A 27,052-nucleotide genomic window follows, 5' to 3' on the forward strand; every position below is an offset into this window, starting at 1 on the left:
GCAGGTTGTAGTAAGGTACTAGATTGTAGTAAGGGTGACATGCTACTACTTTAAAATGGAAACATCTGCTTTTAATAGAAAATATACTTTGTTTTAGCTGGTTTAGTTTCCTTTATTTCTTTGTTCAGAGAAGTGGAATACTTAGGGACCATAGTATTTCAGACAAGGAGATTCACCAGAAATGTGTGACTTGAAGGAAACATCTTCTGGGTGTTACAGCTAGTGGTGATATATGAGGAGGTGAAGCTTGGTTTTCTGGGGAAAGAACTGTTGGCTTGGGATTGGCTTGCTGTAAAACACATTGAAAGGCCCGATATTAGAAGCTGTTACACAGCATACCTTTTGCTTTGGGGTGCTGATTTCGGGCACTTTCAGTAGTCTGGGATAACTGGCCTGTCTAGCAGATGCAAATGAGGGGATGGCTAGTTTTTGGTTATATAAATGGAGGGCTAAGGTTAAGTGAGGTTGAGCATTGGAATGGGATGCCCAGGGAGGTGGTGGAGGCACCGTCCCTGGGGGGTCTTCAAGAAAAGATTGGATGAGGCACTTAGTGCCATGGTCTAGTTGATTGGATAGGGCTGGGTGCTAGGTTGGACTGGATGATCTTGGAGGTCTCTTCCAACCTGGTTGATTCTATGATTCTATGATTTAAATAAATGTTGCCTCTTGCCACAGGATTTAGATTACTCTCTGTCAGGTAAACATTTGTATCATGAAGTGCTTCCGTTAGCAGGTAGGCTTTATTCTTAATAAGAGAGAACCAAAGACAAAACTGTGATTGGAATGAAACTTCTTTTCAATTCTGTGCATACAGAAGATGTTTTGTAAACAGATATTTTTATCTACTCAAAATAAATTTGACAGTACACTGAGGGAATCACAGAGTCAATCAAGTTGGAATAGACCTTGGAGATCATCAAGTCCAACCTATGACCCAACATTTTCTAATTAACTAAATCATGGCACTAAGTGCCACATCCAGTCTCTTTTTAAACACTTCAAGGGACAGGGACTCCACCACCTCTCCGGGCAGCCCATTCCAAAGGCCAATCACTCATTTTGTGAACAACTTCATCATAACATCCTCCTGTAGCATATCTTGGGACTTCGTCCTCTTGTTCTGTCACTGGTTGGATGAAAGAAGAGACCAACTCCCACCTGGCCACAACCTCCTTTAAGGTAGTTGTAGACAGCAATGAAGTGCCCCCCTGAGCCTCCTCTTCTCCAGGCTGAACAACCCCAGCTCCCTGAGCCGCCTCTCATAGGGCTGTGCCCCAGACCCAAGAAAGGCTTCTATAGTAAAGATTGTTCTGCTCTCAGATGTGTGTAAGTTAGGCTGTATTGTAACAGCAGTTACTTGCTGTATTGGGCTACTCCTGAACTCAAGGCTCTAGATCTGTACAGACTTTGGCCTCCAGGATAACAATGGCAGCTTCCACGTGGCCTGTATGTTCGATGCCAACTGAAAATGTGTTCTTGTCACTGATGTTCATGTCCTCAGAGTTTGTATGTAGATGCATTGTCCCATTCGTGGTATATTTATTACTGACAAAAACCTCCTAGTTTTAATAGTCTAGATCAATAGAATTCAGCCAGGCAAACTGTCTAACTAAAAACTTCTGAGATGTTTTCTCTAGGCAAGCAACCAGCCATATTCTGTAAGTGTCAAATAAGTAGTATATGGTCAGAGAAGGATGCTGTCCCTTTGTTGGGGTTCCCCCCTCCCCCATTTTCTCCAGGTGGCAGTTAGTATTAAATTGTTCTTGGCAGTTAGGACTGAGTGCTGCAATGACTCCTTTTCAAACTAGTTTGAATCTCATCTTTATGTTGTCAGTCTTACTGGATTGTAAACCCGCTGGGGTGTTTCCTTGTCCAGCTGTGGTTCAGCTTGCTCTGGCACACTACTTTGCAAACTGTCAGTTCAGGTTTGTAGCATTGCTACCACACCTTGTACATTTACAAAGGTACAGTTTTGAGTTGGTTTCTAGCTTTATTACTGCTGCAGAGATACTATTTATAGCACTATTAATTGTTTTTCATTTAAAGAGGCAAGTTGAGCTTTTGCATCAGGCGTCTTGAACTTGGGTAGTTTCTTTGCAGTGTTGACTTGGTATCTTCAAAACAATGCAGATTAGTTTCCTAGGAAACCTGAACAATGTTGCTTCCTTCTCATGAGTCCCATTTGAAACTTTAAGTTGAGAAAGTCTTTGGAACTTCAGTAAAATGTTCTTGCACATGCGTATTAGCCAAGTGTTCTGGTGAACTTGTCCCTATGTAGCTGGTTTGCACTTAAATTGTAGGCTGTGTCTGTCTACATGAAGAAGCTGAACATTGAAGACACTTGCTAAATGAAGTAATGAATATTTTGTTTCATAGCTTTCCTACCAAACTGGTTTTGTTTGGGATGATCTTAATACAGTGGTGAATATTCCTGAATCAACTGATGGTACTTGTTTATATGGTGGTCGTGTGCATGCATGTTCTCACAGTCAGTACTCTGTCTTAGTACACTGATATCTGTATATAATATTTGAAGAGAATGGGAGTGCATCACTTTCATCTGGTCCATATTCAGAATGTGCTGTGATATACAGCAAGAGCAAAGCCTTCAGCAAAATCATTATAGGCCCAAGGATAGAAAGCATTCATAAATATCTACAAGTGCAGCATAAATAGAAAAGATTAATAGAAGTAAAGAGGAGATGCGAAGAATTTTACAGCTCTTTGGAGCAAAAATAAATGTTTGAGGTTTTAGAATATTGCTCTAGGACTGGAAGAGCTTGGTTCAAAAGTTCTTCTGTTACTAGAAAAGTGCCAGTAAGAAGTGGCATATAGCCTGAGTGATTGGAATGATTTGCAGCTAGTGAGAACTACTAAATAACTATCCTATAAATGCATTTTTCCTCTTCTTACAGGACTCCTGTCTGCATTGTAAGTCATCATTAGCATGTATCATGCTACATATGCTTGTTAACCCAAATTTTACAGATTTGCTAGTGTAACAGTAAGTAAAGATGTAAAGTTTTACTAGAAGTGTTTTCTCCTGCAGGCTACTAGTGAATCAGCTAAGATTTTTATGTAACAGTTAAACTGTACTGTGTTTTGGGTTTTGGACCTCTTGAGTATGAATCTAGGCAGGGGGAGCAGGACCTTTAAAAGTAACAAATAGAAAAAAAACCCTACTGTCCTTCCCAAGCTTCAGGTGAATCCGTTTATGACAGGCTAGTGAATTAGGAAAAAAAAACACATTCATAGTGGAGCTTTTTAATAGTAAAAAAAGGGAACAAAAAGGTAAGCTGTAACTGATATTTGGGGATAAAAACTAAACAGAACCACACCGAAGTGCAGTCTTGGCACTGAGCTCTTTTAAAGCTATTTGAAGCCTTTTATCTCAGTTGACTGAGTTTGTCATTGGTATCAAAGGAAAATATTTGTCTTCTTTAGTCAGCTGACCTCAGGAGTTTTTGTTTTACACCCTGTGTAGTTAGTGGGTTGGTATAGTTTCCTCTAGAGAAAAAAAAAGAACCAAAAAGACATGTTCAGATACTGCAGTGACAAAACCTATAAGCATCTGAGAAGTTTAGAATGTTGTAGAAAAAAAGATTCATGGTCTTTTTGGTGCATATCAAACTTTAAAATACCAGTGTATTAGGGTTCTGTATCAGACATCTGCCACAAAGGCTGTATGTTCCTGCTGGGAGTCCTGATAAAGTGGTCATTCTGGTTCTCATATATTCCCTGCAAAGATCTGCAGCAGAGCACATGTCCTAGGCAGGGCTTCAAGAAAACTAGGATGGCTGCATTGACTTGATCTTCCAAAATGTCAGGGAGAAAGAAAGGGAGGAATTAGTAGAGGAGAGGAATATATGGGACCAGGAAAAAAAAAACAGTAGCATTTTAAAAATCAGTAGTTTGAACATTCATAGTGATCTTCTGGGACTGTCTTTACTGGGATACTCATTCACCTTTGCATCATGCTGTATCCTAAGCAAGGAGTATTTTGGCATTAGAAGCCAGTTCTTGGCTAATGTAAGTTTCAGAATTTGTCCCTGGTTTATGTTTATGAGCTGCTACATAGAGATACAGCCTGCCTTTGAGAAAAAGATACACATGTTCCTTACCTGGCTTATGTAATGCGTTTTTACAGCCAGGTTTAGTCTCAAGACTCCTTTGAGTAAGCAGTGTTCCACATCTGCCTGACCTGACTGTCTTTAACATTTTGGCTGCCAGTTTTGGGCGAATCAAGTCTTTGGAAGTCACACAAATGCTTTCAGCTTACACAGTCTGATTCAGTGTTTCATTTAGCCTTATCTCAAAACCTTTTTAAGGCTCTGCTGCTTTATTTGCCTTTGATTTCTGAACAGACACCCGTTTGTCTTAATTTATTTGTGAAGTGTTTAGGCAAGTGGCACAGAGCATACCTTCTCAAATTTCTAATGTGGAGAGAAAGCAAGCATGTACTTTCTTCTTTCTTCCCTTGCCCCAGAAGTAGTTATTTTTAATATATAACATCTGTACCTAACTAACTGCTATTATTTTGTTAGTTAAAATCTTACCACTTCACTTATAGAACCCCCTTTTTACTTGGAGTGGCATCACTTAAAAAAATTACTGTTCTTGTTCTATATTTTGTATATCTGTGTTGACATGTAGATGAGAAGTAGATAAATTCAGACATACATAGTATAAAAGCTAAGACAGGTGCTGCAAAAGTTATGGATTAACATTTTTTTTACTATTCTTTAAAAAAAAAGCATTAAAATAATTACAGAGATGTATTTGACTTATGATATCAAGCAGAGACATTGTAGAATATGTTTTAAAATAGCACTATGTATATATATATAGTGGTTTGGGTGTTCCCTGCCCCCCCCCCCCCCCCCCACTTTAGAAATCACCCAGACTAGACTCAGCTGGCTCTGAAAATATGAATGAAGCTTATATTTACAGCTAGCACAATATCCAAGCAGATATTTACAGTATATAGTTATACACAGAAATATACAAGGTAAAAGTAATACAGAAACACAACAGCCCTCCCAGAAACCTGAGTCCCCAGGAGGGGCTCTCAACCACCCCTTTGCTTTCCCCCTACCCCTCTCAACCTTCCCCCAGTCCCAAGGAAGAATGGAGGTTCGGCCAGGAGGTTAGGAAGCAAAGTGGATTAGTCCCAAATGGAGGGTGAGGTTAGAGAGTAAGATGCAGCTCAGCCAGCAGCCCAAGCAAGAGTGGTTATGTATGTTTTTATTTCTTGTTCCTATACTTCTCAGCAGGCCTATGAGGGAAGTAGACATCACCATTGTCTTCCTTTCACAGCCTGTAAGCTAGTTCTCACCAAAACATTCCAGCCTGCTTCAAACTAGCTCAATATATGAAATTTAAGTACTGTAAACCTATTATCTGTAATTAAATGTTATTTGTAAAATAATTGTATTAGACAAAGTACAATAAAACACAAGAGGTGCAGTTTGTGTATTTTAAGTGATAAAGGATGATTCTTTCATGTTACTCAATAGCTATAATTGCTATTGGATATCTAGGTCTTATTTAATTATGTCAGTGTTCTAAAGAAGAAAAACTTTCTCTAGAATACTACTTAGTTTTATTTATAATACAATTCCAGGATTGCTTTTCCTTCCTATATGCATATCCTTCCTTCTCCTTTACAGCTGGATCTGCTCATCCTTTCCTTGTTACTTAGGAATAGTTTTCTTCCATTCCTGAGAATCTTTTTGAGCGAGGAATCAGCCTTGAGACCCTTCCACTGAAATGGATTTGCAGTGATATAGTTATGCTTAGGTATCTGTCCACATCTGAGGTTTTGTTTGTTTAGCTGTTGTGTTGGTTTGTTGGTTTTTAAACCACAGAACTCTGCAGACAACCAACAAAAATCCCCACTTCCAAAACAAACACCACAACCATCCCTCTCAAAAAAAACCCAACAACCCAAAACCCACCAAACCCCAACCAACTGACAAAAACCCTACAACAAAATATTTAAAGCAATTCTCAGACTGTTGTGCAGAATTTTGAGGTTTGCTATGAGTTTGAATTCCAGGGTTACTGGTACCTTAGAATGTTTCATTCAAAATTGATAGAATTGAGTCAGATAGAAGAAAAAAATGCAGTATTTTGGAAGGGTAGATAATGGATGTAGCAACTACTAATGCTTCAGAGACTTATATAAAGAAAAGAATGAGACTTGAGGCTCCTGGAACAAGTTGTCCAGAGGGGTAGTAGATTCCCCCCTTCTTGGAAGTTAGATGGGGCTTTGAGCTACCTGCTCTAGTGGAAGGTGTCTCTGCTTGTGGCAGTGAGGTTTGAACTAGGTGATCTTTAAGGTGCCTTCCAACCCAAACCAGCTGATGATTCTGCCATGCTTAGGGTCCCTGAGCGATAGGGATATTACACAGCTCCACTCCAAAGCTAAAGTGATCTCTCGGGATCTGTCCTGTGATTTGTGAAGGTTATGCTCTTATGTACTTGTTATAGGATGCATCCCTCCCCAGAGTCTAGTAGCAAGCAGTTAGCAATTTAATGTGCATCTTACAACTCTTACGGTCCTTACAAGTCCTTGCTATTAACTAGTCCTGACGTTAATCCTGTGTCAGGGCTGTGCTAGTGTTGCCTGCTGATAATGTAACTTTTAGTGTTCTGGGCTTGAAGAGCTCAAACATGCCATTCACAATAGATGCAGGATCTAACTGAGCAGAACCTGTGATCTTGTAGCCTTTTGCATGCTTGTAGTATGTGATAGCAGTGTTTGGTCTGTGCTGAAAAGATAGCTGATGTATTTTGTGTTGAGGGTCAGCCTCCCTTTGCTTCTCATGCTAGACGATAGTTTTGCCTCCATCGTAAAACACATGTGTATTTTACATGCCTTCAAAACCAGTGCTGGAGGGAAAAATGACTGGTTTAAAAACAAATATGTCTGTCTTAAGTTGCTAATGAGATGTGGTTGTCTCAAATAGCAAGGTGCTTAGACGCTGTCGTTTAGTAGTTCTTCCATTGCCCTGTAACACGGAGGAGTCATTTTCACTGGGTATGTTGAATTATGAAAGTCCTTTTTGGTGTATATTGCATTTTCAGGTGCTTTGTTAATACCCCAGAGGTAAAATGCATGGCTTGTTCTTTCAGTCAGGCTTCAAGCTCCATGGGCTATCATCATTTTGATGTGGTCATCATGCTGTTGCTAAGTTGCATTTCGCTTTCTGTAGGCAGTAATGAGGTGCAAATCAATAGAGTGTTCTCCATGGCTTAGCCCATAGAGATGTTGTGGCTTTGTCTAAGAGAGCATGACCAGTGTGGCTAGCACTTGTTTTGGTATTCATTTTAGACATTTGTTTGTAGTCTTAAATCAGATTTGGTACCTTAGAGTTAATCCAGACAGAACAGGATGAAGGTGATGGCTGATGACACTAAATTGGTTGGGAGTGTTGATCTGCTTGAGGGTAGGAAATGCCTGCAAGGGGATCTGGACAGGCTGATTTGATGGGCTGAGGTCAGTTATATGAGGTTTAACAAGGCCAAGGGCTGGATCCTGCACTTGGGCCACAACAACCCCATGCAACACTACAGGCTTGGGACAGAGTGGCTGGAAAGTTGCCCATCAATAAAGGGCCTGGGGGTGCTGGTTGAAAGCTGTATGAACATGAGCCAGTAGTGTGCTCAGGTGGCCAAGAAGTGCAGCAGCATCCTGCCTTGTGTCAGCAGTAGTGTGGGCCAGTAGGACCAGGGAAGTGATTATGCCCCAGTTAGAGAAGAATACAGGCAGCCAAAGATGAAGCAATAAGGAGGAAGTACAGGAGAGGGAGCAGTAGGTGTGATAACTCAGGGTAAGGTGCAGATGAAGGATGAATGGTAAATTATACCATTTGAACTGGTATGGGCCAGTTTGTTCCCCTAGATGTGGGGAGTGCACATAGCAGATTTTAGAGCTATGAAAAAGTGCAGCAGCAGATACATTTCTAACCATACTTCATTCTCATGTGAGTGTGTCTGCCAGATGTCAAGTGCTGTGTCTTCTGTTTAAGCATTCTGAAGGACTCTGTGCAATTCTGCACTGGCTGGTATGGTTGGCTGATCAGCTTGCATTCAGAAGTGTCAAGACCAAGTGTCCTGTTCCAGAGTTTAGCATGTCTTTGCTTGAAGATGGTGATAACCAAAGTTAGAAGAACTTACTTTGAGCCTGTCTTTGCCTTGTCATGTCCTCTCTGCTCCTAAGGGAAAAGAACAGAATTGATATTCATGTAGGCTACTGATAATACATGTTTTTTGTTATGGTAGACTACAGTTTGTTCCATCTTCTATGTAAGTAGCTACTCCAATGTTGTTGAATTTATTGCAGTTGTTCAAAGCCAAAGTGACGCAGATTTGTGTGTCAGTGTAGGGCCAGCTCTAGGGGACCTGCATCATATGAACAGACCTGGTGTTTCTGGAGACAGCAAGAACAGTGTAAAGGGCAGGAAGCTGCTTCAAGCTAACAGCAGTGCCAGAAAACTGGAAGGATAGAGGAATCAAACCAAATAAAGCCCAGAATGCATGTTAATGCTGATTTTCTCATGGTAGACCCAGCTACAGAAGGGACAATGAACCACTGTCTGATAACCTTTTGGTTTCCAAAGACTGCATTATTGATTTTTAAAACAATATATGTATTGTATAGCCCATGATTCTGGTTAAGAAGTTGCTTTTGGAGTTGAACTTGCTGTATGGGTGCTGTTCTCTTTGGTATGTGGGAAATGGTAATAGAAAGCTGTAACAGTAGATGTGTTATGTGTCTTGTGAAAGTGTTACACTGAGTTGTGAGAGCATGTGATTTTTACATTCTAGTTCAGTGCTAGACTCCCATTTCCACATAGCAGACAAAATTGCATGCTTTTATTGAGAGAACAAACCCCTAATAGTATAGCTTATTAATCTCCTTTCCTGTACTTTACACATGATAATTGGTTAATACCTTTCCGTTTTAGGTGCTGGAGATCAAAATCTATTTACTTCCTTATATCCTACGCTTTCTCAGCAGCTTCCTAGAGAACCCATGGAATGGAGGAGGTGAGTTTCCATCTCATTGTGTAATAGTACTTCAGTGTGTATTTTTAGACTTGGGAAAGTGTTTTGGGTTTGAGTGGACTTTTTTTCCTCTGGTTCTGAGACCTGCTTGCCATAAATTGAGCAATCGATTTGAGGAAAGGAAAACTTAGGTTACCAAAGTAAACATTGTTCAGGAAGATCATTTTTACAGCATATAGAACCTCACCTAAAGAAAAAGATAGTAAAACTGTGTTTCTTTTTGCTTTTGTGGTTTGTGGGCCTGTCCTGGTGTGTGTTTTGATGTGCCTTGCCAGACGTGTTCTGAAAGTGACATGCTGTTTCCTTAATGAGAATATAGGCAGAATTTATGTGGAATTAGATGTGCCTCCTTTAAAAAAAAAAGTTTGGTATAGCATTCTGATTGGGGGTGGGGAAACCACATTTGGGGGCATTTTCTTATTTGTTATTTTGAACTTCTAAAAATCCTAGAGACACAGAAAGTATTTTTATGAGAGATGAACTACTTCTAGCTCCCGTTCTTGCAAAAAGGAGTATCTATCTTGTTTCAAGTGATAACAACTTGTAATGAGCTTTATGTGTAGCCTGGGAATTTTCAGCATCAGAGTATTTCAGTTTATTCCTCTCCTCTAAAAAACTGCTACGAGTTTCTCATCCACTAATTTCAGGTTCTAAACTTTGTAGGTCTTACGGCCGTGCTCCCAAGATGATTCATCTCGAATCTAACTTCGTTCAGTTTAAAGAGGAGCTATTACCCAAAGAGGGGAATAAGGCCCTTTTGACTTTTCCCTTTCTTCATATTTATTGGACAGAATGTTGTGTAAGTATTAGGAAAATGTGAAAAACTGAGTACTTGGACTTAAAAATGAAATGGTTTTGACTTTCTGCTTGTGCTCTCTGGTGGTTTTCATTTGATTTTCATGCTCCTTTGAACGGTTAAGTCTGTACTGCATAAGCTTGCATGCCAAATGTTACTGGAGAGAAAACTTAGTTTGAGTACTTTTTGCCATAAGCAGTGTTTCTTTGAAATGTTGCTTGACACTAAGAGAACAGGCCTAGGAATGACATGTTTTCAGTACTTTGTCATGAAAAAAAGCCAGGCTGTAGCAGTGTTACTGCAGTAGCACAGCACTCTTGCTGGGCAGACTATTTTCAGTTACAGTCTATTCACAAGGTTAAGTGGTAAGACATGTATTTTTTTCTTTAGTTCATCTTGCATATGTGTCACATGTTAGTATGTGTTAGTAATCAAAACTGGACAGTGTTTGAAATGGCTTAATCCTGTTTATCAACACTTCACTGCTTTTTGGTAGAATTAATTATCCAGTTGCAAAACAAAGGTGTTGTCTGATCTGTGACCAGTTAAAAAGTATCCAGAGCAGCTTTAAGAGCTTTCTGATGTGTTTAAAACCAATCCAGAAGTCAAAATAGTGCCAAACAACACTTCCCTGGTGTTTTTGTTTTTATGAAAGCTTTAAAAAAAGCTTAAATTTGAGCAGTGTTAGAAGGTACAAATATCACACTTCTGTTACTATGTGAGAATAAAACAGTTCAGGTTATTTTTTTGTTGCAGAGTTCAAGAATGTGTAAAATATGGATTTAAATTGGTTTAAGATATTAAATACAGTAATCTAAAGAATGTCAGTGTGCCAAATACTAAGATATATTTACTGTTAAGCAAAATAGCAGAAACAAATTAGATTCAGTTACTGAAATCTTAGCATAGTTTATTTGACTTCTTTCAGTAAATAAATTGTCACAAATTCTATTTGATGTGTGTTTCTATTTGTCTTCTGTTGGCTCAAAATCTGCCTTTTAAACTGTTCAAAATGCTCATTTGGTTTGTTGGTTTGCCACTTCTCATTGCAGGACACAGAAGTGTACAAAACTACAGTCAAGGATGACATCACCAAGTGGCAGAATGTTCTTAAAGCTCACAACTCAGTGGACTGGCTAATAGTGGTAGTTGAGAGTGACGCTAAGAAGAAGAACAAAACAAATATCCTTCCTCGGACCTCTATAGTAGACAAAATAAGGAATGACTTCTGTAACAAACAAAGTGACAGGTAAGGTTCTTTTAGTTGCAGACATTTTAGCTTTTTGGCTAGTGTGCTGATGAAAACCCTCAACTCTCTATGTACCTGGTTCCTTGTTCGTTTAAGGATTTCCCTTAATGTCGAGTGTTCAAACTGTGATGGTACAGTAATATAATGTGCTCTGAAGAAGTTAAATGCAAGCAATAAAGGGAGTTTATTTCAGTTCTTCCTGGATTCATATCGGCTTTGAAACCTATTTCAAAAAGCTTTCAAGTGTCTTCTCCTGGCAGAGAGAGATTTAAAGGGAATGGTGTGATAATAATCAGTTTTTAGAACTTCAGGTTCCTCTGTTTGTATTGCTGAGCACAAAATTGGTACCAGAAATACAGGTAGTGAGAGTGAAGTGAATATGAAGCCAATAAGGCTTTTTTTACCATTGCTCTTTTTGTATTACAATTAATCATTTTTCCACTGTGAGATAATTTGTTTAAAGCAAGTTTCTTCAGATATTTTTATTGTAGGGAAAAAAAAATGAATGTATGAAACTGTTTCTGCTTTCATTAAAGTCAACAAAATACATAAAGTCTTAATTCAAAGCCAACTTTTGTAGAGGCTTTTCCTTATTATGGAAATCATTGAGTCCAACCTCCGTGACAAAGCAGGATCACCCAGGGTAATTTGCACAGGAATGCACTAAGGCAGGTTTTGAAAGCGTTCAGAGAAGGAGACTCCACAGCCTCTCTGGGCAGCCTGTTCCAGTGCTCTGTCACCCTCACTGTAGAGAAGTTTCTTCTCATGTTGAGGCGAAACCTTCTAAGTTCCAGTTTGTAGCTGTTGCTTCTTGTCTTATTGCTGCTGACTACTGAAAAGAGATTGGCCCCATCTACTTGACACCCACCCCTCAGATATTTGTATACATTGATCAGATCTCCTCTCAGTCTTCTCTTCTCCAGACTAAACAGCCCCAAGTTTCTCAGTCTGTCTTCATAGGGGAGGTGCTCAAGTCCCCCAGACATCCTCGTGGCTCTCCGCTGGACTCTTTCCAGCAGGTCCCTGTCTCTCTTGAACTGGGGAGTCCAAAACTGGACACAGTATTCCAGGTGTGGTCTCACATTGAAATGTGGTTTCAATGTTCTGAAACATTGCATTGAACCTATTATATGTATTTAGTTTTTCCTTTTAACCTTGAGAGTTAACTTTGAACAGAAGATTTACCCTGTAAGAGTGAGGGACAAAGTAAGCATCTGAAGTTGAAAAGAGTAGCTGGAAGCACTCATTGTACTGTGGTGTGAGGTCACAGGGACTGGCACATCAGCATGTTGTAACACGCTGTACATTTGCAGCACTTTTCACCTCAGCTGTTTGGTATAGAATTGTTTGGGCTTATAGTTTGAGCAGCTCTGATTTGGTTTGCTCTTGGTTGTGTTGTTTTGCTGTAGGATTAGGTGACGCTTTTAACAGGAAATGTTTCATGAGGTTTTCCTGCCTTTAGAAATACCTGTCGTGATAGAGGGAAAAAAAAACCAAACAAGGAAAGAAGATGTTCTAAAATAGGCTGATTTATTTGTGAATTGGTGGGTTCTGTTTGTTTATTGTTTTCTGAGAAAAGCAGTGGAAGTTTTAGCACATGGGATGTGTAAAAACAAATCAAGATATATTGTAAGACAGACTGTATTATGGAGGATTATTTTAAATGACTTAGGGAAGGCTGACTGTGTGTGAACTAATGGATCTTGATTTCTATCTTGCATAATCCTTGTCAGGAATGATTATGATTACTGTTACACTGATTTGTATTGCTAAGCAGTCTTCTTTTGGTCTTTCTTGAATAGCTGCAGTATTACTTATGTTTAAGTAATTGGAGTAATGTATTCATTATTTTCTTGGTAAAAATATAAAGCTGTATCAGACTTTGTGGAAAAGACTTAACTCTTCTTGTAAGCTATATCACAGACTTAAACATAAAAGGAGACTTTTTGAAAGGCCATTAAAAGCCAAACCAAAAAACCCCCAAACCTCAGCGTACCTGCCCCTAACCAAACAACCCGCCCTCAACTTTGCTTTTTTCCTCTGGTTAGTGTTGAATGAAAAACTGAATTTTGTTCACTCTGAATCTGTCAAGTATGCAAAGCATCCCAATGTGCATTTATGTGTGAATCTTAGATTTACCTTCTCAACAACAGTGGTTTTTATCTCTGTGCAGATGTGTGGTACTTTCTGACCCTTTGAAAGACTCTTCGCGTTCTCAGGAATCTTGGAATGCCTTCCTGACCAAACTCAGGACCTTGCTTCTCATGTCTTTTACCAAAAACTTAGGCAAGTTTGAAGATGACATGAGAACTTTGAGAGAGAAAAGGACCGAGCCAGGGTGGAGTTTCTGTGAATATTTCATGGTCCAGGTGAGAGTCCTAATTCCAATCATGGAATTTTTTTTTCTTGGGAGTTGGCTTTCTGGTACTTTTTAATGTTCTGCTCATTCTTTGAGGGCTGGGGTAGGAAACAGAAGGTAGAAAGCAACAATTTTAGGTCCCATTTGTAACAGGCTTGTAATGCAAGGCTATTACACAAGCAAAATCTTTCCAGGCTTGTCAAAGTTTCAGGAGGCTCAGTTGAAGCAAACAAATTGCATGTAGGAAGTAGTTTAGTATTTGCTCTTGAATTTTGGGTGAAAGTCTCATTACTGTGCCTGTGTAAAGACACTCAAACTTGTAAAAAGAATGTTGCTATGATTTATTTGTTGGAGATGTCTAAAAATCAACTCCATAGAAAGTGTGTGTTTTTAAGTAATCCATATAAACTCCTTTTCAATGCTTGTAAATATGTCTTAGCTGCTCTGGAGAAAAGCAAGAAAGACTTGTTTGATAGAATGAAAGATCTTTATTCCTTTGGAATTTCATAAAAGTCCCTGTACAGTGCTGCTCTCTACACCAGTTCCACCTAATTTTCATGTGCTTGTGACTCCATGGATGGATTTTTTGCATATGATATATTTCTTTTTCAGATTTTTTCCTGCTTTTGACTCTGTGTACAAACTGAACTTTTTATTGATGCTGTACTTGGTGCCTTAATAGTGTAAACAGAAGGAAAAAAGTATCACTGTGTGTGGTTGTTAGGGAGTTTTCCTTCCTCCCCCCTCTCTTGGAATCATCAGGCTAACTCAGATGGCTGGAAGTGAAAATGAAACTGTATTTACAGCACATATTTACAAGCATATGTACACAATATGTACAGATATTTATGATTATATACAACTTAGAAGTAATACAGAAATTCAGAACCCCTCCTGAACAGTAAGATTGCTGAGGAGCATTCCCAGCCAACCCCTCTCCTCCTTCCCACCCCTCATTATCTCAGAAATAACCAAATAAACCCTCGTTGAAAGCTTATATGATTAATTTGCAGATAAGCAGAGGGGAGATGCCAGAGCCAATAAGAGGTTAGAAGGAAATGATTAGATTGAGCTACATAGGTTTCAGGCAGGCTGAAGGGAGAGACTTTGTTATGACTATTTTTACCTCTCAACAAAACCAGTGTGTGATACAGACATCACTATTATTTTCTTTTCACAGCCAACGATCTAATTTCTCTCATTAAAATATTCCACTTAGCCTCAAACCAGCACACTGTGGGAGATGAGTATTCAGCATTTTTTATTGGAGTTGTTTGTTTGGGTTTTGGTCTTTTTGTTATTTGGGGATTTTTTTTGGGAAACTTTAATAGAGCTATGAGAAATGTCTTGAGGCAAATTGGGATCCAGCAAAATGGAATTTACTGACATAGCTGTATGATTTTGTCTACCTTGGTGATCCTCCTTCTGTGAGGAAGAGATGGGGCATCTGCTACAAGTTTTCCTAGATGTATGAATGCTGGAAAAGGAAGTATGTTGGAAAAAGAAGCTCTGTGTATGGGTAGGGGCAGACTGTGGTACCCAGACATGACAAATAGCAGTAACATGCTCCTTGTGTTGCTTGTGTGTCAAAAGGAAGAGCTGGCCTTCGTCTTTGAGATGCTGCAGCAATTTGAGGATGCTCTGGTGCAGTATGATGAACTGGATGCCTTGTTTTCTCAATATGTGGTCAACTTTGGGGCCGGTGGTGAGTGTCTTTACAGTATCACAGTATCACAGTATCACCAAGGTTGGAAGAGACCTCACAGATCATCAAGTCCAACCCTTTACCACAGTGCCCAAGGCTAGACCATGGCACCAAGTGCCACATCCAACCTTGCCTTGAACTGCCCCAGGGACGACGACTCCACCACCTCCCCAGGCAGCCCATTCCAGTGTCCAATGACTCTCTCAGTGAAGAACTTTCTCCTCACCTCGAGCCGAAATTTCCCCTGGCGCAGCCTGAGGCTGTGTCCTCTTGTTCTGGAGCTGGCCACCTGAGAGAAGAGAGCAACCTCCTCCTGGCCACAACCACCCCTCAGGTAGTTGTAGACAGCAATAAGGTCACCCCTGAGCCTCCTCTTCTCCAGGCTAAACAACCCCAGCTCCCTAAGCCTCTCCTCGTAGGGCTTGTGCTCAAGGCCTCTCACCAGCCTCGTCGCCCTTCTCTGGACACGCTCAAGCATCTCAGTGTCCTTCCTAAACTGGGGGGCCCAGAACTGAACGCAGTACTCGAGGTGTGGTCTGACCAGTGCAGAGTACAGGGGCAGAATGACCTCCCTGCTCCTGCTGACCACACCACTCCTGATACAAGCCAGGATGCCACTGGCTCTCTTGGCCACCTGGGCACACTGCTGGCTCATGTTCAGGCGGGTATCAATCAGTACCCCCAGATCCCTCTCTGTCTGGCTGCTCTCCAGCCACTCCGACCCCAGCCTGTATCTCTGCATGGGGTTGTTGTGTCTTTAAAGTGTTAGATAGACATGAAGTGTCTTAATTTCTTCACTGTGCTTCTGCTAACTAACCCGATGCTTCAGCTAGCATATGGACACATGGAAAAAAAGATGGCACATTGCAGTGAAGATGCAGTAGGCAGTTTGTGCTCTTGTTTGATGCTACATACAAACTTCAGTGTATTGCAGACTCAAATTATAGTCTATAAATTTTTGGTTTTCATTTCTGAGTCTTAGAAGCTTCTTTTGATGAAAACCTGCCTATTGCTTTTATTCAGTGATGGTTACAGAGCCCTGAAACTCTGTAATTACCCAAGTATGGATCTGGCTCAGAGGCAGTTGCTGTTTTCACAGCTCACTGCTAAGTTATTCAGTAAAGAGCTTCCTGGAGAAATGTATTTGGTTTTGCCTTGCATTAAATGAGACATTTGGTAATCACTGCAAAACTGAATAAAAATATCTACTTAATCTGCACTACAGAAGATTTAGTCTTTGCTTCAAGAAAAATTACTGTACAGGAAGTGTCAAATAACTTTAAACTGTGTAAAATCATATGTAGTTACATAACAACAGCTTTATTCAGCTTTTATTGCTGTGGATGTGGTAAAAACATAGTGCAGGAGTAATCGCAATGAAATATGTTTATCCTGATGAACCTGATGCTATACCTGAAAATGAGAACAAATCTATCCATGATGGCTGATTAAGAAATAATTTAGTGGATAAAAGCTTGTTTCTTTTCCATTTCAGGTAGGCTTAATTGCTAAGAAGTACATTACAGACTGATTGCCCCTTGTAACAAATATGCAGTTAAGGCAAAATGCCCATGGGGTTTCTGCTGGTGTTTTGGTTTGGGTTTGAAGTTAAGAGCTTAAGTCATTTATCCATCAGATAAACTTTAGGAAGAATAAGCCAGCTCACAATTTCTAGAGGGAGGATGAAGAAGCTTTGATAGAAAGCAGTGGTTGATTCTTGGATATTGACTTTATTTACTTAGATGGTGCAAACTGGCTGACCTTTTTTTGCCAGCCAGTAAGGAGCTGGAATGGTTTAATTCTCCGAAAACCAATAGACATGGAGAAGAGAGAGCTAATTCAGAACCAAGAAGCTACTCTACTGGACTTGCGTAGTTACCTATTTTCCCGCCAGTGCACGTTATTAATCTTCCTGCAGAGGCCATGGGAGGTTTCCCAGCGAGCATTGGAGCTTCTTCACAACTGTGTGCAAGAACTCAAGCTATTAGAAGTGAGTCAGTGTAATCTATTCTGTTATGTGAATGATTTTATGCAATGATGATCTAACAAGAGTTTTGCAGTTCTGATGTTAGTGACCAGAATACAGTAAACGCTGGCTGTGAGTTATCAAAAAGATGCTGTAATAACAGATTGTAACACTGCTACAGTTGAATGTTTCATCATGGGAGTATCTTTGGAATGAAATCTGGAGACATCACATCTGAAAGCCAAGCCTGTATTTAGTTACAGTATTCTAGTCTTCACCTGGAAATTTAACTTCTTCAGCTGGTAGGTAATTTGTCTGCTTCTTTCTTGGATTGATTACCAGTCTCTCGAACTGTAGTTCCCATCATTTAAATTGTCTTATTGAAGAAAGTAAAAGAGTGGTTCACATGTTGATATGCAGGCTAGTAGACTGTAAGACAAAGCAGTTTGGAACTAGAAAGAGTATTTGCAGTAGGGTTTCTTACTGCCATGTGAGCTAGATGCTGCTTTGGTTGCATTTTGTGATTCTGACTTTGTAATTCGTTTCAGTGCCTAGTAATGCCTTTCTGTTGTGCATGTGTCTCTGGCTATCCCATCTAATGACAGAAGAAAGAGATAGAAACAAGTGACAGCTTCTTGTCATGTTGTATGCCTCCATGCTTTACCCCTTCCCCCTCCATACTTTGGTTTCTGCTGGTGTTTTTTAGTGCTCTAAAAAGCAGGATGTTACACACTGATCATAGAATCAACCAGACTGGAAGAGACCTCCAAGATCATCCAGTCCAACCTATCCCCCAGCCCTATCCAGCCACCTAGACCATGGCACTAAGTGTCTCATCCAGGCTTTGCTTGAACACCTCCAGGGATGGTGACTCCACCACCTCCCTGGGGGCAGCCCATTCCAATGCCAATCACTCTCTCTGTGAAGAACTTCCTCCTAACATCCAGCCTGTACTTCCCCCGGCACAGCTTGAGAATGTGTCCCCTTGTTCTGTTGCTGGTTGCCTGGCAGAAGAGACCAACCCCCACCTGGCCACAGCCTCCCTTCAGGTAGTTGTAGACAGCAATGAGGTCCCCCCCTGAGCCTTCTCTTCTCCAGGCTAAACAATCCCAGCTCCCTTAGCCTCTCCTCATAGACCACAGTTGTCTATGAATTGGCACCCATCTTTAAGAATGTCACTGTATGTGTGAGAATATTTCAACTTATATCTCATTTATGTCCTTAATCCTGTGAGTGTCTGATTCTCTGTTAGTTTTGTCTGTGCTGTAATAGCAGCAACTGCTAACTTTTGTCTGTCTCATATTGTGGTGGTGAAATTTCATAAGTTCCATCTATTCATCTACACTTAAAAACCAGAAAATGTCCTTCAGATTCATTGCAGACGCTTTTACGTATTCTAAAACTACAGTGTAATTCCCATAGGTAGCATGTTTTGTATCAATGTTTTGTGGCTGCTTTTTTTCTTTCTAAAATAAAGACTTGCAGCCTTCTAAATTTCTGAAACTATTTCCTGCAGTTCCCATTTTGCTCCACCCCAAGCCTGTCCTGTGCTGCCAGTGATCGTAGAATCATAGAATGGTCTAAGTTGGAAGGGACCTCAAGGATCATCCAGCTCCAACCCCCTGCCATAGGCAGGGACACCTCCCACTAGAGCAGGTTGCTCAAGGCCTCATCCAGCCTGGCCTTAAACACCTCCAGGGAGGGAGCAGCCACAGCCTCCCTGGGCAACCTGTTCCATTGTCTTACCACCCTCATTGTAAAGAACTTCCTCATAACATCTAGTCTAAATCTCCCCTCCGTCAGTTTAAACCAATTACCCTTTGTCCTGTCATTACAAGACCTTGTCAATAGTCCCTCCTCAGCCTTCTTGTAGGGCCCCTTCAGATACTGGAAGGCCACTATAAGATATCCTTGAATCCTTCTCCTCTCCAGACTGAAGAGCCCCATAGCCTGTCCTCATAGCAGAGGTGCTGCAGCCTTCTGAGCATCTTTGTGGCCCTCCTCTGGACTCGCTCCAGCAGTTCCATGTCCCTCTTGTGTTGGGGGCTCCAGAACTGTACACAGTACTCCAGGTGGGGTCTGACGAGAGCAAAGGGGCAGAATCCCCTCCCTTGCCCTGCAGATCAGGACTCCTTTTTGCACTCTCTTGCTTCTGCTGTTTCTGTTCTGATTTGGTGATCCAAACTGAATGCAGATACTCAAACTGAGACAGTGAGGCTGCCTTGTGCATACCATGTAGCTGTCCCCCTTGTGATCCTTCATCTTAATACAGGCAAACCTTAGTGTCACTTGACACTGCTGAACATAGGCAGAAATCGAAACTGCTCTCCTCTTAGGATCTTTCTCTTCCTGAAAATTATTTCAGAGTTCTGATTTTTTTTTCCCAAATGTGTTTTGCTTGTATGCTGAATGTTCCTATCACATCAGTTTATGATGGGCTTCAAGACTTATGCAGCCTTTCTAAAAGGAGTATTTTTTGCATTGGTAATGAACAGAATTTTGAGGCACTGTTACTGTGTTTATATTCCAGATCTTAGTTAGGCTCATACTTACCTTGCTTATTGAAATGTTCTGATATCAAACTCTACTCTCTATCTCTGTCATGTCCTGACTGATACTCTTCTTGGTGGTTTTTTCTTTCCCCTTTTCTATTGTGGTGAATAGTTTACATTTACAACTGTGTTGTTTTATTTGTTTGCTTGCTTTTATCTCCATTCTTTAATTATTTGTCCATGACAGATGTCTTATCCTTTGATTACATTTATTGTTGGGAAGAAAACTTGAGCTGATTTTGTTGTTGTTATTGTTCAGGTTTCTTAATCTACTTCTAAGTGTACTTCTAATGTCAATCTCTGTTAGATTTGTTATCTCCTTAGGAAAGCAGTCATGTATTTACAGAAATCTTTCTGAATTCCACTTCCATTAGTCTACAAAGTTTTGTCTCTTTTTTTGGTACTTATTAGTCCTCTTTTTCCTCTCTTTCATCATGGTGACTATATCAAATCTAGTGACTATGATCCCTGTTTAGTTGCTTAGCTGTTTTTGTTTCATGAACTCAGGAGGTGGAGGGAATTGGCCTGCTTTTCACATGTTCTTAGAGTTAAGTTCTTCCAACAGTCTCTACACTCATTCCATCAAGAAAAGTATTTTGCTGAAGTATTTATTCACCTGATTAATATTTCCTTCCCTGTTAATTTTATTTTTTCTGTTCATCTTCAGGTCTCTGTTCCTCCTGGAGCTTTGGATTGTTGGGTATTTTTGAGTTGTTTGGAAGTTTTACAAAGAATAGAAGGCTGCTGCGATAGGGCTCAGGTAGATGCAAATGTTTCCCACACGGTTGGTTTATGGAGCTATGCCACTGAAAAGGTGAGTAATGATTGTGTGCAGCTGTGGTATTCCAGTTTTGAAGTAGACCATTTGATTCTGTGGAACAGACTTTGCACTTCTTGTATAAAGTGGGGTTCTCTGTCTTGTCATGAGCCCGGTCTGGATGAGACATACAGGTTTATATTCACTTTTTCCACTGTCTGGTGAGGCCTAGGGATAATTAAGATGATACTTCTTTGTCTCCTTCCTCCCTTGCTGCTAGTTGGGTAATAATTTGATTATTAAACTCCAGAGTGAGCTCAGTCCACGTCAGCTGAGAGGAGGAGTATGAATTAAAGTTATAACATGAGAAGCTGCCCAGATTTGGATGTGTTTACCATTGAAAAAGGATTGCAGCACATTGTTTACATATATTGTTGTGGTAGTTCTAGACCCTTAACTTCACTGATGGTGTTACCCTTTGTAGCTTGTGAAAAAGTCAAATAAGTAGTAATTTTCAGTCTTCAGCTACCATTCCTTACCATAAAGGAGTGGTAAAAGCTGTGAAGTGGCCTTCAGTTAAAGCCTCTCCCTAATGCCATGGTTGGCTTTTCAAGTTCCACTTACTGTAAGAGTTGCTGCCTAATGTTGCTTTTCACTGTTGAAGAACAGTTCAGAAAGATGTCAAGCTCCAGAAACTGCTGAAACAGCACACTGTGATCTTTGTGGATCTTTTTGAAGACCAAATAGACCATCTTGTTGGCACAGCTTGTAGAACATTTTCCATCTATTTTAATGATAATTTGTTTGTATTTCAGTAGCTTTAGGAATCCTCTACCTGACCCTATAAGGCTGTTGTTTTATAACAAAAGCAGAGAAAAACAACTTCACCAGAAGAATTACTGTTTAAAAAACCCAACCAAACAAAAAGCCCAACATAACAATCAAAAAAACCCAACCAAAACCACAGAAACAAAAAGAAGTGTGTAGGTGGGAGGGAAAATAAGATCAAAGACACAAGGAATTGTTTAAAGTGTTAATTAGTGCATTGGATTCTTCTCATGATCTGTGTGTGTTTCTGTGGAAGGTGACTGTCTGAGTTGGAAATGTTCCTCCCACTCAGCTCCCCTAACACAAAGGGTAAATGAAAAACTGTTGGATATTGAGTTAATACGGTGGAACAGACTGAACAGAAATAGTTTGGTGACAAAATGAAGTGAAATGCAAAACCAGGCAAACAAAACCATACACATGCAAGGAAAAACAAACAAAAAAATCCAAAGATAATGACCATCTCGGTTTGATAGGGTGTAGAGTAATGAGACAAGCTGAGACCTTTTTCTTTGCATGCTTACCTTGGTAGCTGATTGACTTCTTCTAATGAGTTAACCTCACAACCATCAGAGCTGGCAGTATGTATACTATGCTGACTTCAGGGTATTAAGCATAGTAGTTGCTGTTTAGAAGGGCTTTTATGGTAGTTGTGTGGCCCTGTTTTATCAGCTTTAACTATGCTAATCATCTCTTCTTCAAGAAGGTTTTCAGCTGAATATGGCATTTTTTGCAGCCCTGTCTAGTCTGTGTACTTCAGACTGCTTGTATTTCTTGATTATATAGATTTCAAAAATAGTATCAGTATCACAGTATCACAGTATTATTAGGATTGGAAGAGACCTCACAGATCATCAAGTCCAACCCTTTACCACAGAGCTCAAGGCTAGACCATAGCACCAAGTGCCACGTCCAATCTTGCCTTGAACAGCCCTAGGGACGGCGACTCCACCACCTCCCCGGGCAGCCTGAGGCTGTGTCTTCTCGTTCTGGTGCTGGCCACCTGAGAGAAGAGAGCAACCTCCTGGCCACAACCACCCTTCAGGTAGTTGTAGACAGCAATAAGGTCACCCCTGAGCCTCCTCCAGGCTAAACAATCCCAGCTTTTTATACAGTTATTGGAAGTGGTCTTTGGCAGTGTCTACCAAACAGCTCAACCTTTGGCTACATTTATATTGAAAACCAGAAGGATTGATTCTGGTTTGAGGTGTTATGTCTGTAAGGATGTGTGTGTATATGCATGTGTTCCAATTTTGAGTCAGTAACTTACATGCAATTTATCTATTGTGAAAATAACATTTACCTTTCAAAAGTTCTCCATTTTCTTCCCATGAAGCAACTTTAAGACAGAATCTATAAGCAGTGTAACTTGACAGCTATGGGAGTGTCTTACATTGTAAGGATGATGTAAAAGAATAAAAGGAGGTTTATATTGATTTTGTTTTAGCCTATTGGAAACAAGTGTCTGGTTTCCCTTGCAGTTAAAATCTCTGGGTTATCTGTGTGGACTTGTGTCAGAGAAGGGACCTAATTCAGAAGACCTTAACAGAACTGTTGACCTGTTAGCAGGTTTGGGAGCAGAACGCCCTGAAACAGGTATTACCAGGAATGTATGCTTGCTTTTTGTCTTAAATACATGGCCTCTAAGTACATCAGTAATCATTTCCAAGCATCCTTGCATATGTGTATAAACATTGATAAAATTCTATTAATCTCTTAAGAGTTCTCTTAATGTGTACTTCAGTACTTTATTGTTGTACCTCCTTACTTTTTCAGTTACATTTTCCTATCAATGCTCAGCATTTATATATACAGCTCAAGTTTATCAGCATTTAGAAAGTCTTGACCAGTACTGGTTTTGAGTAAAGCTTTTAATATTTCCAAACAAGTACTGAATAATGAAATTATTACTGAAAAAATAAATGAGAGCATCCTTGATCTGATGTGATTAGATAACCAGCAGCTGAAGCTACAAAGTGATCTTGAGTGGCAGAAAAGTCAAATTTATTTACTTCTTAGGGATTGGTACACTTGCAAAGATACTTCTGAAGGGAAGGAGCTTTCAGATGTTAAATATGCTAGAACAATTAGTATCTTTGAAGCGTTAGCCAAGAGACTGATGTTTCACTTGCTCTTGCGGGTATGATGATGTACACTTTTTGCAGCAGGCACCACAGCACTGAGTCATATATGTGCAATGAGGGTGTTTTTCTTTTAGAAGTACCAACGTGTATTTGATCTGGCAAAGACTTAAACTGACTAAACTAGTTGAGAAAAAAATTAGTCTTGCTAACCATTTTCCTTTTCAAGTACATTGCTTAAAGTAAGAAAATGTCTTTAAATTGCAGTATACTTCTGTCATGCTGATGTGTAAATAGAGCAGTAGGGAGTTGTGAGAATATTACTCCTAGCATAAATGGTATTTAAGTACAATTGTGTGTGTTTCTGGTTGAATGACGTTATGAAGTAATGTGTGGAGCAGATAGTACAGTTACTGTACTGCTATTTGCCTTTGCCTTGATGTCAGGAACATCACTCCTGTGCATGCACACAAAGAGTTGTGAAACAGCCTTTCTTGATCTTATTTTAGAGCCTGAGGAAGAAACTCATGATCAGTCTCTAAGTGTTAGTGTTGTTTTGCACATAAAATTAGTTTGAAGTTTTCTTTCCACTGAAGTAAAAAGCATGCATGTGTGATTAAAGTTGGAGTGTGTTTGTGACACCTTGCTCTGCTTTTTTGTCTAAAGCCAACGCATCACAGAGCCCATATAAGAAACTTAAAGAGGCCTTATCATCTGTAGAAGCTTTTGAAAAACACTACTTAGTAAGTATGAGTTTTGGTTCTTTATCTTACTTTGGCATGTTTGCCTCACAGATTGAATAGTGCCAACATTTCCAAACCCAAGAAGATAACACTAAGAACATACGTGTGCATTTGGGTGTCAAATGTTGCTGCTCACACAGTGAGGCTGATGTGGTTTACAACTGGAACCCTGTACAGGCCCAAGTTTCAAATACTTGAATTAAATTTAATATGTACATTTATGAGTTGGAGATTATTATCTGTAAGTTTGTATACTTAGTTATTAAAAAAAGCCAATGTTATGGCTACGATTTTCTGCTATCCCAAATTCACAACGAATTGAATCTCCCCCATAAGAATACTGATGTGTGAACTTGGCTTCCTTTTTGAATGGTTTAGACCTCACCCATCTTCCAGTGGGTGTTATGTAGTTTTAATTATTTTGTCCATAAAGTGTGGGATATCTGTCAACAGTATGGTCACAGGATCACAGAACGTCAGGGCCTGGAAGGGACCTCGAAAGATCATGCAGTCCAACCTCCATGCCACAGCAGGATCACCTAGACCAGATCACACAGGAACACATCCAGGCAGGTTTTGAATATGTCTGGAGGGGGAGACTCCACAACCACCCTGGGCAGCCTGCTCCAAGGTTCTGTCACTTGCACAATGAAAAGCTTCCTCCTCATGTTTAAATGAAACTTCCTGTGTCTCAGCTTCCACCCCTTGCCCCTTGTCCTGTCATTGTGCATCACAGAGAAGAGGCTGGCTCCATCCTCCTGTCACTCAGCCTCTACGTATTTATAAACATCAGTGAGGTCACCCCTCAGTCTCCTCCAAGCTATAGATCTCTTAGGGAGCGATCATGTAGTTTATTGTAGGATATTGTTGAGACATCTTAAATAAACAAGTGATTTTTCTAGACTTGCTATAAGTAATGTAAGAATGGTCTGAGAAAGGGCTTTGGGATCTCATTGTAGGTAATTTCCCTTACCCCTTAGGAAGAGATGCTTTTTGACAGATACCCTGTAGAGTATTTAGGTAGTTGGAAGCTCTTACTTTATTTTGGAGGACATATTAGTTCCTACACTAAGTGAAGGAGAACCAGATGCTGTGGAAGGCTGTTAACAGTCAGAAGAGGTTGTGTATAAATATGTTGGGGAATGCTTCTATTATATGGCCAGAGATTATGATGCACTAAGAAGGTTTTAAGTGGAGGCATACAGTGTGTGTTCTAGGTGCTAGTTTTGAGAAGATTTGTTGCTGTTACTTCACGCTTAGGGCAGGATCAGGAGGGTGACATGCAGGCTCTGTGGCAGTATTGGAAATTAAGCTTAGAGGTGACTGAGAAACTTCCAATTTCGGATTGCAAAGCTTCAAGCAGAAGGTGCTCTTGCAAAAAAAATTAATCATGCCAATTGTAACTTAGTATTTTGCATTTCATTACATGTTTACATACTGCAAATGTTCATCTGTTTAATGGTATTAGGTGCAGCTTTAGTAAAAGAACAACTCCATGGATCAGTATCGCTTGAGGACTGACCTGCTGAAGAGCAGTGGAGGGGGAAAGGACCTGGGGGTCCTAGTGGATGGAAGGTTGACTATGAGGCAGCAATGTGCTCTTGTGACCAAGGGGGTCAATGCCATTCTGGGGCGTATTAGAAAGGGAAGTAGGTCGAGAGAGGTTGTTCTCCTCCTCTAATCTGCCCTGGTGAGGCTGCATCTGGAACACTGTGTACAATTCTGATCCCTTAAGTTCAAGAAGGACAGGAACTGCTTGAAAGAGTCCTGTGCAGAGCCACAAAAATGATTAAAGGAATGGAATGAGGAGAGACTGAGGGAGCTGGGGCTCTTTAGCTTGGAGAGAAGGAGGCTGAGAGATGACCTCATTGTGCTAGTTTGGAGCTAGCTAGAATATTTTGGTGAGAAGAATTAGAGTATAAGCTGTGAAAAGGAAACAGTGGGGATGTCTACTTCACTCATAGGCTTGCTGAGGTGTATAAAAACAAGAACATAAATATAGATAACAGAGTCTCGCTGTGGGGCTGCATTAACTTCTCTCTCTAACCTACTGTTTGACTAATCCTTCTGCTTCCTAACTCCCCTGGCCAACCCTCCAAACTCTACCTTAAACGTAAGACAAAGTCTGGGGTAAGGTAGAGGGGTGGGGAGAAGATGGAAGGGTGGTTGGGAGCCCCTCCTGGGGACTCTGGTTTCTGGGAGGACTATTGTGTTTCTGTATTACGTTTTAAGTTGTGTATTTCTGTATATATTGTAGGTATCTGCTTGTTTCATTCAATCAGAATGATTTTCTTAAGTGTGTGTGTGGGGGGCAGTTAACACCCAGACCATTACGGTTATCAATACGTAGAGGGCAAGTGCCAAGAGGATGGAGCCAGGCTCTTCTCTGTGATGCCAAATGACAGGACAAGGGGCAATAGCTGGAAATTGAGCTATAGGAAGTTCTATGTGAACATGAGGAAAAATAGTTTCTTTATTGTGAGACTGACAGAACCCTGGAAAAGGCTGCCCAGGGAGGTTGTGGAGTCTCCCTCTCTGGGGACATTCAAAACCTGTCTGGATGTGATCTAGTGTGATCTGGTAGAGGTGATCCTGCTCTGGCAGGGGGGTTGGACTGGATGATCTGTTGAGGTCCCTTCAAACTCCTAACATTCTGTGACTCATGTACAGTGTTGTTGATGTAGTTGATTCAGTTTTGAAGTATGAGTTTTGAGTCTTTGGGGGCAAGCTGTCACACTGTTCTTAATATGCTGTGATGTATCCTGGAATGGTAATCATAGAATCAACCAGGTTGGAAGAGACCTCCAAGATCATCCAATCCAACCTAGCACCCAGCCCTGTCCAGTCATCTAGACCATGGCACTAAGTGCCTCATCCAGTCTTTTCTTGAACACCTCTAGGGTGACAGTGACTCGACCACCTCCCTGGGCAGCCCATTCCAATG

At 40.4% G+C, this 27,052-nt stretch overlaps 1 protein-coding gene across 1 annotated transcript in view; it reads left to right on the forward strand.

Annotated features, from left to right (window-relative positions):
- The window catches only part of TRAPPC10 (trafficking protein particle complex subunit 10), a 52,442-nt gene that overhangs the window by 3,233 nt on the left and 22,157 nt on the right, over positions 1 to 27,052 (forward strand). The window contains exons 2-10 of the mRNA XM_064152624.1: positions 8,973 to 9,054; positions 9,736 to 9,871; positions 10,921 to 11,117; positions 13,291 to 13,486; positions 15,070 to 15,181; positions 16,924 to 17,171; positions 20,367 to 20,513; positions 22,766 to 22,880; positions 24,032 to 24,108. Coding sequence (XP_064008694.1) covers positions 8,973 to 9,054; positions 9,736 to 9,871; positions 10,921 to 11,117; positions 13,291 to 13,486; positions 15,070 to 15,181; positions 16,924 to 17,171; positions 20,367 to 20,513; positions 22,766 to 22,880; positions 24,032 to 24,108 — 1,310 coding nt within the window. The remainder of the gene's footprint in view (positions 1 to 8,972; positions 9,055 to 9,735; positions 9,872 to 10,920; positions 11,118 to 13,290; positions 13,487 to 15,069; positions 15,182 to 16,923; positions 17,172 to 20,366; positions 20,514 to 22,765; positions 22,881 to 24,031; positions 24,109 to 27,052) is intronic.

The sequence above is a fragment of the Pogoniulus pusillus genome, chromosome 12, assembly GCF_015220805.1.
Source record: "Pogoniulus pusillus isolate bPogPus1 chromosome 12, bPogPus1.pri, whole genome shotgun sequence".
NCBI classification, from domain to species: domain Eukaryota; kingdom Metazoa; phylum Chordata; class Aves; order Piciformes; family Lybiidae; genus Pogoniulus; species Pogoniulus pusillus.